At 44.6% G+C, this 12,950-nt stretch overlaps 1 protein-coding gene across 10 annotated transcripts in view; it reads right to left on the reverse strand.

Moving 5' to 3' along the window:
• Window positions 1-658: 658 nt before the first annotated feature.
• The window catches only part of LOC129822295 (unconventional myosin-XVIIIa-like), a 165,268-nt gene continuing 152,976 nt past the window's right edge, over window positions 659-12,950 (reverse strand). For 6 of the 10 annotated variants that reach the window (XM_055880456.1, XM_055880455.1, XM_055880453.1 and 3 more), the window contains 3 exons: window positions 7,164-7,283; window positions 4,473-6,002; window positions 3,106-3,195 (listed from right to left, as the gene is read on the reverse strand). In XM_055880456.1, coding sequence (XP_055736431.1) covers window positions 4,481-6,002; window positions 7,164-7,283 — 1,642 coding nt within the window. In that variant the 3' untranslated portion in view covers window positions 3,106-3,195; window positions 4,473-4,480. Of the gene's footprint in view, window positions 3,196-4,472; window positions 6,003-7,163; window positions 7,284-12,950 lie in introns of all 10 variants that reach the window. The other 4 variants (XM_055880462.1, XM_055880461.1, XM_055880460.1 and 1 more) reach the window with 2 other exon arrangements.

Below are 12,950 nucleotides of genomic sequence, written 5' to 3' on the forward strand. Positions count from 1 at the left end.
AAAATCACCGTGGCAATGTGGGCATGGCCGTCGTATTTGATAATGGTGGAAAGGGAGATGATGATTTCAGTCAATGGTTATCTGTTGGGACATACAGTAATGTAATGCTACAATGGGCATCTACCCTTTTGTTCTTCGGCGTTAGCAGTAATTGGCTATCTGCTGCACCGTGCCTCCAGTTACATAGGGAGGTGATGATTGTCAAAGACTAACCAAGGAACCTTAATGTTTTGGTACATACAGTAATTGTAATGAAGTACAAATAAGTACAATGGGCTTCCATTTGTTCAGTTCAGTACTCGGCTATCAGCTGCACCTTGCCCTTATAGTTACGTACAGTAGGTAGAATGCTAACATAATGGTGGAAACTGATGGCATTTACCGTGGTGGTTGTGGCGTCTCCCACACAGTAATCAAGGTTTCCCTGCTAATAGCTGTTGTGTTGAAGATGATGAAGAAAGCACTATGCTTGGTAATCCCTTTCTCTTCGCTCTGAAAATAATTTGCCATCAAAACATACAGAAGAGAGGGAAAAGGTTTCTTTGGAAACAAGATAAAGGCCAGTCAATTGAACTTGTGTTCCTGATTTGAAAGGCCTCAGAGTCAGGGTCAGTGATACTGTTGACATTTCTCAAATCTGTAGAAAACAGTGGATGCATCAGAGAACAGAATTTATTTTTATTTGCCTTTCATTAAAAAAAATACCACAGTATGCCCTCCAGAAATGTTAAGTGGGAGACTATTTTCTAATGTGCATATTTAAGTCTGAAAAGACAGATAGGAGCTTGGAGGCTGAAACACCAATGCAGAAAATGTCAAACAAAAACCCACAGAGAAAATAAAATTACAGTCTGAGTCATCATTTATTTACAATATATTAAACTGTAAACCAAAATTACTCATAATAAGTGGTCATTTTGTTCAATAACGAAAATAAAAATATACTATTTTGAAAGCTAGCATGAATCAGTACAGATATTTATATAAATATTAATGTGTACAGTCAGCAATGTTATGTTGGCTTATTTCTTTGTTTGCCTGGTGTTTTTATGATGACTCAGGTTTAAGAGTATCATAAAACGAGATCATAAAACAGTTTACAATTCCTTTTAAAACTCATGTTGACTGCATAGAGCAGGGTTTCCCAAACTTGGTCCTGGTGCCCCCCTAGGTGCACGCTTTCTTTTTTGCCCTAGCACTACACAGCTGATTCAAATAATCATCTCATCATCAAGCTTTGATTATTTGAATCAGCTGTGTAGTGCCCAGGCAAATACCAAAACGTAAACCCTGGCAGGCCCCAAGACAGAGTTTGGGAAACCCTGGCATAGAGGAAAAAGGTGTTAAATCTGTCTTTAAAAAGCATGTATAATACAAACGCACCAAACTTCTCCCGTCACGCAAAGTATCAACACAATCCTGTCAGCCCCACTTGCCATGTACAGGTGGATAATACACATTTTGGCAGGCCTGCTCAATTCATTAACGCTAATTCATAAATACTAAAGAGACAGCCGAAGGGTTCAATGTAACACCAAGCAACCGTAAAAGCATGGGTCTTTAATATCTTCCTGGTTAAACTGCTGCTCTGTTATGAACAGTAGCATTGGTTCAGGACAGAATACTGATGAATCCTACATGACAAATAGGCTTCAGAGACACTGAAAAGGATTTGAATGTATTATATCCAGTTTACAGAGTGATGATGGAACACAGAAGGATTTACCATGTGGGTTGAGGACCCCAAATCCTCACCATGTGTAATCCAGTATGGTTTATCAGAAAAAGAAAACATGTGGGTGTTGAAGGAGATATAAACTAAAGGCAAACCATCATAAAGCATGGTGTTCAATATCGTTCCCTTTGGAAAGCAAACATCAAATGGAGAGAAAACGAGTGAAAAGCATGAGAACAACAACCACAACGACAGAGAGAAGAAAAAAAACAGCTGAGCCAAAGACTCTCACCCCAAAAGCATTTCTGCAAAGTACTTAGTTCAATTCAAGTTGAAATAAAAGGCAAGGCATTTCATAGGGTATGCTACGCTCCAACCTCCTGGAAATTCATTTTCTTGATGGCAGGACTCTCGAAAACAAATGATCTTCTTTCAAACATCAAAACAAAAAGAAAAAAGAAGAGAAGGGCTAAACTTTCATCACAAAGCAGTTTGGTGCTGCAGCTCTCTTCTGTTGTCTTCCTGTTAGGAAACATTATTCTCCTGCTCAAACAAGCAATAGAAAACAAGCAGATGAGCCGATGAAAGCGTCTTCTTTCAGGGGGTGGCGCGGCGCTGCAGCCAGAATCTAAGCACAGCTGCAGAGGACCCTATGTACTGTATATCAACGGCACTTCTCCCCCCAAAAAACTCTGGTCTTTTTACCAGGACTCAGATAAGCAATAACACAGTGTACACATATACTTGATAAGCAATAACACAGTGTACACATATACTTGATAAGCAATAACACAGTGTACACATCTACTTGCAACAAAGGCTTTTTTTGGTACTTATTTCCTCCATCTTTTTTTTGTTAGATTTTTTGTCTTTCTAGTCCCCCGATGCAGTGATAAAACACAAGGGAACATAGCTAGTTCTTTGGCTCAGTTACAACCATGATGACGATGACAGAGTCTAGGAAGTAGGAGACGATGGCGCCAGCCAAGCAGCAGCTGTCCTCATGCAGCCAGCAGAGACAGGAGATACAAGCCATTATTAATGGAGGTGCTGTTCAACTGGAGGGGCCAGATCCAAGATGGAGACATTGTCACATGTGACTGGTGAAATACACTAAGAGATGGTTGGCCCAGTGGAGTGCGAGAGAAACCATTAGTGTTGTGTACTGTACACTGACGTACTATGGCACCTTCTCTAGACCTTAGCAATGCAAGCTGCTTTGTAACAGTAGAATAATAATGATAGTAATAGTATCATTGCCATGTTGCAGGGTTAGAAGAACAGTAGAGTGGTTGTGTGTGATGACAGCACCACAGGGGCCCTCTCAACATGCAGGGTTTGTTGGCTGGTGTGTGTGTGTGAACTATGTTGTCTCAGAGGGCTTGTCTTCGCTGTCACTGTTGTTCAGGTAGCTGCCCCGTGTGTTTCTGGAGCGGTAGGACCCTCGGGACGCACCACCTTCTTTTTCAACCTCTTCTTCGTCAGATTTGTCAAAGCAGAACCGTCTTCGGCTAGGAGGACTGGAGGGAGAGAAAGAATCAATGACAGGTCCCGAGGATAGTTACACAGTGGGGCATGATCATATGTTCTTATCTTTTATGTAATGTTACACATATTGTGCTTCAACCAACTAAATGTGCACAAACACATGGACGGATGCATACTACCATAACTCTAGTTATAAAACTACATTTTTAGACACACAAAAAGTACACTTATTCCACAGAGAGCATGTGATGGAGTATGGTTCTGGTTTGTGGTTGTTTTAATCTGCTATGCACTGCGGCTTACTCTCCAAAAACAGAACAATAGCATACCTACAGTGCACTGCCTGGCCTCACAAGTGTAGGACAATCAAATACCATTCAGTTTAAATAAAATACCAGTGAACCTTTTTTTCACTCTAATGACTTCTAAACAATAGAGCAAATCTTCCGTATGAATCGTCAGTAGAGCAACTCTGACGTACCCTCTCTCTGTCTTTAGATATTCTACCTGCCTACTGCTACTGCGTGTTTCAACCTGATTTAACATTCAAGCCCACTTAAATTATGCAAACCTAGGGTTAATTACTGTCAATCGTGCATCTTAAATGTACTTGCTGCTTGTGTAAATCAATGCAGTGGGTCTAATTACGCACAGAATTAAGGTGGTTGGAGGGGGAAATCTATGGTGGCCGTCGTAATTGACGACACCTGGTATTTTCTTATTTCCGGCGCCATAAATTAGGCTGACATTTGGGTGGAGAACTAGCCAGCAGCACTATGGGTACATCCACGTGAACTTAGCCTTTTCCTCGGCTCTAACATTCCTGCTGCTAGGCTAATCGACATTGTAATGCATCCACAACACGTTTATACCCTTCTCTATCTTTCCCCCCAAAATACCATAACGGAATTACAGCAGTGCAAAGCAATGTCACAACTGCCATTGAAGAGATGTAAATTGTAATTGCTTTCAGATGAGCTTCTGTGAATTAAGGACCTTAATTATTTCAATTACTATTTAGGGATGGAGTGTAATTAAAAAACAAAAATGTCTTAAGATGAACAAAGTGAAATTCTACATTTCTACAGAAATGTTGAAGCCCTAACAGACATAAGTCAATTAACTCAAAGTGATGTATCATTCATAACATAACTGATGTTTTCAAAAGGTGACTGGATATTTGAGTTAGATTATAAAAGGGGGGGTCCGCTGAATGTGAGACTCAGCAGAAGAGGATTGACTGAGGAACCTCTGTGGTTAGCATCATCACACCATGCAGTAGACACAGTCCACACCAGGCAACACCTACTGCCAGCCTCAGTCACTGTCCGGTCTGTACAGATATTTCATCATCAGGTTGTCCACTTTCTTCTTCCTATTCTTCTCCTCCTTCTTGTTAGGAGGGGGCTGCCCCTCAACAGGCGTCCCCGCCTCCCTCTCCCCCTCTGGGCTAGAGGCCTGGCGGCCAGGAGCTCTTTTCACGCTGTTGGTGCTTTTGTAGGAGACGGTGGAGGCACCTGAACTGGAGCCAGACTCTGAGTCAGACTCTGAATCCGAGGATGAGGAAGAAGACTCCTTTTTGGACTTCTTGTCCTTCTTCTTGGAGCTGCCCTTCTTGCGGCGGCGGTCATCATCGGAGCTGTCTGACTCGGAGCCGTGGCTCCTCCTCTTCTTCTTCTTCTTACCTTGTCTCTTCTTGCCGCTGTTGCTGCGGCTGTGGCTGCGACTGTGGCTGTTGCTGCGGCTGCTCATGCTGCTCGAGGACCTCCTACAGTCCACAGTCGCTGCGGACCGTCTCAGACTGCTGGTGCTGCGCCCGCTGTCCACCTCCTGGTCACCTCTCCCCCTGACACTAAGCACACCCTTCCTGTCATCCTCTGTATCATCCTCTTTCCTCCCTGCCTCGGCCTCTGAGTCTTCCAGGCTGGTGCGTTTGAACTTGATGGGTTTGAAGTTGAGCACCTCGTTGATGGCCTTCTCCAGGTCGGGGTCCAGGTAGTTGCGGTGGCCGACGGTGGCCGGCTTGACGTCCGAGGTGTCAGGGAGCTCGTCATCATCTCTGTAGGAGGAGCGGGCGTGTGGCGGGGGCATGGACAGGCTGCGTCCCGTGGAGGAGTGGGAGCTGTAGGCTGAGGTGCGCTCGGTGAAGACCACGCTGTGCCCGTCCTCCATGTCATCAAACTCGCTGAGGCGACAGCTGCGGAAGTCAGATATGCGTGAGTCAGCACAGCTCACACTGCCAGGGCTCCTGCCCCCAGAACGGCGACTGAGAGAGGGGCTGCGACCACTTCTTCCATATGACTCGTCCATACGGTGTGCGGAGGTGCTGCTGCGGCGGCTCAGGGGACTGGGCATGGTGTCGTCTGGGCTCAGGCCATGGTGCGTGGTGGCGACGGAGGCCCGGCTGGGGGCCATGGAGGACACGGTGGACTCTTTGTCGAAGTCTCCCCAGCGGCTGTCCATGCCCTTCCTAGCCCTGCTGGTGGCTTCAGTGTAGGCCTGGGAGATAACCGAGCCACGGTCATCATCGTTCCCAGTCTGGGACTTCCTCCAGGAGCTGGAGCTGACTGAGTAGGAGTCATCCTGGGGTAAGGAGCCGTTGGGCTTGGCCTTACGGAAGGAGGAGATAGACTCCTGGTCCTTCTTGAGGGAACTGAAGAGGGAGCTGTCTTCCCCTTTACCTCCGATGGAGTCATTGATGTTGGAGCGCTTCCTGTAGCTCAGGGAACTCATCACAGACACCGGCCTGCTCTGATCTACCGCTTTCTCTTTGCCCTCTTTCCATTCCTTACCCTCTTTCCACTCTTTCCCTTCCTCTGCGTCTACGTTTACGGCAAATCTAGACAGAGGATGGAGGCAGGAAGGAGGAGAGAGAGAGAGAGAGGGAGGAGTGGCAGGACAGAGAAACGTTGATGTATATGGAGGAAGTGGAAGAGGAGGAAGAGAAAGAGAAAGAATAATAAATGGAATTACAAACTTAAAAGGAGAGAGATGAATGATACTTAAAACAGGAATTGGATGAGCAACAGATTGAATTCAGCAGGAAGAAAGTAAAGACAAGTAGTTAGAGCAATGATTCAAATGACTGTGGGGTAGAGAATGCCTATTTGGATTCACAACGCAAGATGGACACAACAAAAACAAGACATGTACTGACTGGAGAAAACCCCTCAAATAACATGTGCTGTCTTGTCCTAATCAATTCCTTTATGCAAAATCAAAGTCTCTGTATTTAAATAGTTTAGCATGGAGGTATGCATTTGAATTTGTTGTATGTGAATGTTACACAGAATTCTAGTCAAGCATCTCATTGTGGTGAAATATGTTGAGTGATTCAGCAAGGGTGCTGGACACACACTTCCCAATTGTGTGTGTGTGTGTTTGGGTCTGTGTGCACGTCTTAACCAACACACAGAGCTTGGATCAAGGAACAGAGCTCTTCTGAAGAAAGGGAGGGTGTCCGTGGAGACACAGTTAAGAGAGATTTAAAAACTCTTAAAAGTTGTTCAAAGTTGTGAGGGGCTGGGGGGGGGGGGCAGTTAAATATTCTGGTAAGGAGACAAATCTAGGGCAATCGAAGCTATCAGCTGGCAGATACATCCATTAATCTCAGGGAGAGGGGAGAACGGGAGAGAGGAGGTGAGGGGGAGAGGGGGGTGTAGGTATGCATGCCAGCTGGCATCCGGGCATGTCGATACATCTGCCAGGGAGGCGGCTGTCATCAAGGCAGTGACAATAAAAGACAAAGAGGATAAAGGAAACACCAGTAATAATAATAAAAATAACACCCCCTTATGTCTAGCCAAGTGTTCCCTTCCAATCGTCTTATCTGCATTGGAGGTTAAGTGCTAGGCTGGACCACGTAAAATCCTGATAGGGGGTGACTGGATACTAAAACCAATTTTGTCTGCTTTGTAAGCAGGGGGAATGTGTGCGTGTGGGTGTTTGGCAGTGGTGAAGATAGGACCCAGGGGGATAGAGGAAGGGGTGCCATATTGACCTGGCACTCTTGAGGCTGCCGTCATCTGAGAGGTTCTTGGTCGAGCCTTTGTTTTTGGACAGCCAGGACTTGACCCCGTCCACACGGTCTTCCACCTCCGAGTCAGATGAGTCTCCCTCACTGTGTGGAGGGGAGGGACAAAACACAACGTCAGTGGGACAAGAGAGGAGTAGAGAAAAGAGAGGTGTGGAAGAGCTGAACGAGTGTGATAGAAAAAAGGTATAAAGAGGAAGAGAGGAGATGGAGGGAGGGGTGAGAGAGATGGAGTGAAGTTGAGGAGAGAATGATGGAGGGAAGAGAGAAAAAGACAGAGAGAGAAAGATCCTGTATTGGAAGTGTTAGTGAGGCACCCGAGGAGGACCACATCTATTACTTTGGAAGAGAAGACTGCAGAAAACCACATGCACTAGATCCTAGAAGACCCAGGAAACACCCCCCCCCCCCCCACACACTTGTTGTCACCGTTAGGAGTGTTATCACTGTGGCCCTGTGGTTAGCTGGAAATGGGGCACAGTGTGTCGCCCAAAGAGGGCTAAATTCCATTCACTCTGATCCAAAGCCACTCGAGTTAAGACAGAGCACAAGGAGAGAGGCCAGGAATGGGATGAAGTGGAAACTGAAGAGTGTGCACAAAATGGAGAGATTTTCACTTTCATCTCTCTCACTTATCTATTCCCTCCACAGTCTCCCAAAATTGCAGTTGAGCTCTTTACAAAATGATTTGGTGCACAGTTCGGTTGTTGAGCTGTTTTCTCTCTAAATTATCATTACGCGTCGACAGCCTACTGCGAAGCGTGAGGAGAAATGGAGGGTTGTTAGAAATTTGACACGGTTGAAAAGAGCATGACACTCATTAAGTGCTGTCAGAGCCCAACACTCATGTGGTGCTGCGAAATTAAGGTGTTAAGGCTTAATAATAAAACTGAGACATGGCTTGGGGGTGGGGGGGTCAAAATACCCACATCTGCTTTTAAAAACCTATTGTCTTGCTGTGGAGTAGAGAAAGAAAATAGGTTTTCAACACTTTTTATTTTTATTTTATTTAACTAGGCAAATCAGTTTTTCAGCACTTAATTTGGCCCACAACCACATACAGTAGCTACAATTAAAATCCTTATGAGACAGAGATACAAGAGCCTCCCCTGATCGCTGAAGAAACTATTTAATTATGGGTTTTATCATAACTAGCCCACTGTTTTAAACTGTACAATAACTTGAAATATTAGGCACTAAGATGGCAGTGTTAAGAAGGGAAGGGTTGGGAGTCGAGATAAAAGCATTTCTCTAGGAGGGAGGCTGTAATCAACTTTGTCTAATAGGCCAGGCATGGCCTGCAATGTGGGGAACGTCAGTGAGAATGGTTATTGTGAGTGAGCGGCTGGCTGTCTATGGCACAGAGGCCTTGTCAATAATGGGAGTAAACAAAGAGTGAAGGAGCCCTGGGAAAAAGGAGCTAATGTTAGCTAACCGGAGCAGACAATTCCACAGCTGTTTACTCTTCTCCTCAAAGAAAAAAAACAAACACTTGGTTTTGTGTGTTTGTTGGGCTTTGCGAGTCAACACCTTCCCAGCCTCTTAAGATTAGTCTTTTATCCGTTCACGTATCTGGCAACATACTGCTTAAAAGAACTATAGCAGCTCCAGGAATACTAAGAGCACTGATGTTGCTTTGAAGAAAGAAAAAAAGGTTGGTATTTTTTTCTCCTGACCTTGATGACATCGCTTGCGTTCCCCAGGGCAAAATTACATTAGCTATCATTATGCAAAATCAATGTCGAAACCCTCTCTACAAAATAGTAATAATTCCATTACTTCATGGAGAGAATTTCCTTAAGCACAAATTTTGTATTAATTTATACAGGTACAATCCTGTTGAGATTCAAATGGGGGTTTTTTGGGGGGGGGGGGGGGGGGCATTCCACGACTTGAAGGATGTGCATCTCTTTCCCCTTGTGCATTTTGTGCAAGGAGGAGACAGTGGGTAAATGGAGGCGATGTACTCAGATCAGAGTCCTTCCCTTCCCAGGCCGGGGCCAAAACAAAACCGACGGGACGACGGGCCCTTTGTAATCGAGCGCTTCACACACGATGTCACACACAATTTATATCTTTGACCGCCATACCATTAGTTAAGCCGTGCCGAGAGCCCAGGGGACGCAAACAAACACAGAATGTGGAGGGAGACATTAATTGTCTGTGACAATCTGCCTCCAGTGGTTGTACATCTCTGTTACACACTATTACATTCATCATTAGCTCCTATGGACCCTCTTCTGCTCCCTCTGCCCTGCTCCTCCTTGGTGTCCCTGGGTGTTGATTCCCAGAATATTGGGGCTTTTATTAGGCAGCTCAGCCTAGACAGCAGCTCCCTATGGGGGTTCAACCCAGCCAGCCAGGCATACGCATCTGTTCAAAACCTATTAAGACACATACGCTAGGAGAATTGCTGTGATCTCCAATGCCAGATTAAAAAGGGGAGATTGTGACGCAGGTTTGTTTTGTTAAAGCGACAGGAAAATGATTTCATCCTGATGTTGTTCATTTAGTCTAAAATGACTTGCCACCTGTTTCGTGATCAAACAACGACAGACATGGATTACATTTCCAATCTATTTGAAAACAGAAATGAAAGCATAGCACGTTGAAATAACTCAATTCGGTGTCAATCAATAGTCTCCAATTACTCCTATGTACTGTGTACGTGCCCATCTAAACGTGCCCATCCAAACAAAACATTTATCAAATCAGTAGCTATTAATGCCATATTACTATTACTGCCTCGTGCTAAAAAACAAAGTACATGGTTATTATGATTCAATAACAAAAACCCTGGAAAGAAAAGCTGAGGTCTCCCATTCAATTAATACCTAAGTTACATGAACTTCCCAACACTGTAGTCTTTAGTGCAGTGGTTCCTAAACCTTTTATAGTCCCGTACCCCTTCAAACATTCAACCTCCAGCTGCGTACCCCCTCTAGCACCAGGGTCAGCGCACTCTCAAATGTTGTTATTTGCCATCATTGTAAGCCTGCCACACACACTATACGATACATTTATTAAACATAAGAATGAGTGTGAGTTTTGTCACAACCCGGCTTGTGGGAAGTGACAAAGAGCTCTTATAGGACCAGGGAACAAAATAATAAACAATAATGTTGCCCTTTATTTAACCATCTTACATATTAAACCTTTTGTTAATCGAAAATTGTGAATAATTCACCACAGGTTAATGAGAAGGGTGTGCTTGAAAGGATGCACATAACTCTGCAATGTTGGGTTGTATTGGAGAGAGTCTCAGTCTTAAATAATTTTCCACATACAGTCTGTGCCTGTATTTAGTTTTCTATGCTAGTGAGGGCCGAGAATCCACTCTCACATAGGTACGTGGTTGCAAAGGGCATCAGTGTCTTAACAGCACGATTTGCCAAGGCAGGATACTCTGAAAGCAGCCCAATCCAGAAATCTGGCAGTGGCTTCTGATTCAACTCAATTTTCACAGAACCGCTTTTTGCAATTTTGACGAGGCTCTCTTGTTCAGATATCGGTAAGTGGACTGGAGGCAGGGCCTGAAAGCATGAATCCAGTTTGCGTCATCCGTTTGGGGAAAGTACCTGCATAACTGGGCACCCAACTCACTCAGGTGCTTTGCTATATCACATTTGACATTGTCCGTGAGCTTGAGTACATTTGCTCACAAAAAATCATACAATGATGGAAAGACCTGTGTGTTGTCCTTGTTAATGCAGACAGAGAAGAGCTCCAACTTCTTAATCATAGCCTCAATTTTGTCCCGCACATTGAATATAGTTGCGGAGAGTTCCGGTAATCCTCGATTCAAATCATTCAGGTGAGAAATAACATCACCCAGATAGGCCAGTCATGTGAGAAACTCGTCATCATGCAAGCGGTCAGACAAGTGAAAATTATGGTCAGTAATGAAAACTTTAAGCTCGTCTCTTAATAAAGAAAAATGTGTCAATACTTTGCTCCTTGATAACCAGAGCACGCACCAGCGTATGTTGTAAAAGCGTTACATGGTTGCTGCCCATATCATTGCATAGTGCAGAAAATACACGAGTTCAGAGGCCTTGCTTTAAAAAAGTTAACAATTTTCACTATAATGTCCAAAACGTCTTTCAAGCTGTCAGGCATTCCCTTGGCAGCAAGAGCCTCCCAGTGGATACTGCAGTGTACCCAAGTGGCGTCGGGAGCAACTGCTTGAACGCGCGTTACCACTCCACTATGTCTCCCTGTCATGGCTTTTGTGCCATCAGTACAGATACCAACATGAGCAGCAGCTACGTTTGGCTACATACGGACCGTTATGGGAATTCCGGCGAGAGAGTAACGGTTAATGTGATTGGATGTTTACTATTTGACAAGGCTACCTGTATTTGACAGTGTGTTGTTATTTCGCTGAACACTAGATAGGATAAAGTAATCCTTCTAACCCCCCCCCCCCTTAAAAGATTTAGATGCACTATTGTAAAGTGGTTGTTCCATTGGATATCATAAGGTGAATGCACCAATTTGTAAGTCGCTCTGGATAAAAGCGTCTGCTAAATGACTTAAATGTAAATGTAAATGTAGATGGTTTAAATTGTATTTTTGGCAGTGAAACGATGCTACTCAGGCGAGAAAAAACTCCCCCAAATGTATAGCCCCGTTGGAAAATCTAAATAGACTGTCTGAAAATGTGAAAGAAAAAAAAAAGATGAAAAAAATTCACATTTTTATTTGGCGGACCCCCGACGGCATTGCGCGTACACCTGGGGGTTTGGGAATACCTGCTCTACTGTAATGTAAAAGTTCATCATTAAAGGTAGCGAAATGACGTTACCACGAGCAGCACCACAGATAATGAGATGAGTGAGATGCAAGACTTCGCTCTCAGACAGTCACATACAGTGTCTGTGCATGTGCACGGGTTTACTACATGCTGTTCACAGTGTGGCATCCACAGGACCAAAACAGCGGAGAAGTTTAACCTCACGCTTCAATGCTTAGTTGTTGCGGAAAATGACCCACTATGCTGTTTACTTTCTGCATCTACGTCATATCGCTGAGTCTACCTTTAACATTCAGAACCCTTTCTGCTTTAACAAAAAGCAGCACTTTACACAATACTGCTTAACAAGGGTTTAACAGCAGAAACATCAGTGACTGCTGTAAGGGAACATTGACATGGGACTGAAATGGCCCAGAGCCAGAGGTTAACACTACGTGTGAGCCGCTTCCCAGACTAGCAAAGAGCTTTTTGTAAGACATTTGAGGGTCCTGCATTATATAGTGAGTGTGAAAGATTGATGAAAAACACACCCCTCGTCTTTCCGTCGTCAGAGGCAGACAGTCACGTCTCACATCCACCCCAGAGCATGGCTCTGAAATTTTCAGTAGGCCCTGAGAGCAGGGGGTGGCCGCTGGGCACATAACGCTGTTCAAACAAGGCACAGTGGCACAGTGGTGTGCGACAGAACCCCGGAGAGCCAAGAACTGAGCCCTGGGGGACACCACAAGGACTGACCAGAGGGGCAACACACTTACCCAGTGATGGATGCTTACTACACCTGTTAGGTATTATGTGTTACCCTCAGTTGAAGGGGTTACTGGATGAATAACCACACAAACACTCTGGGGAAGGGGATGTTTCATGCTTGGTTTAGAAAAGCATGTTGTCAATGGCATTCATGCAGTTCAGCATGTGGCGTCATGCAGTGAAGAGTGAAGCAAATTAGGTTATGGGGGAATAGCTGAGCCCTGGAATAACGATGCAGTATCACTGAGCTT

Source organism: Salvelinus fontinalis, chromosome 24 (genome assembly GCF_029448725.1).
Source record: "Salvelinus fontinalis isolate EN_2023a chromosome 24, ASM2944872v1, whole genome shotgun sequence".
Classification (NCBI taxonomy): Eukaryota; Metazoa; Chordata; class Actinopteri; order Salmoniformes; family Salmonidae; genus Salvelinus; species Salvelinus fontinalis.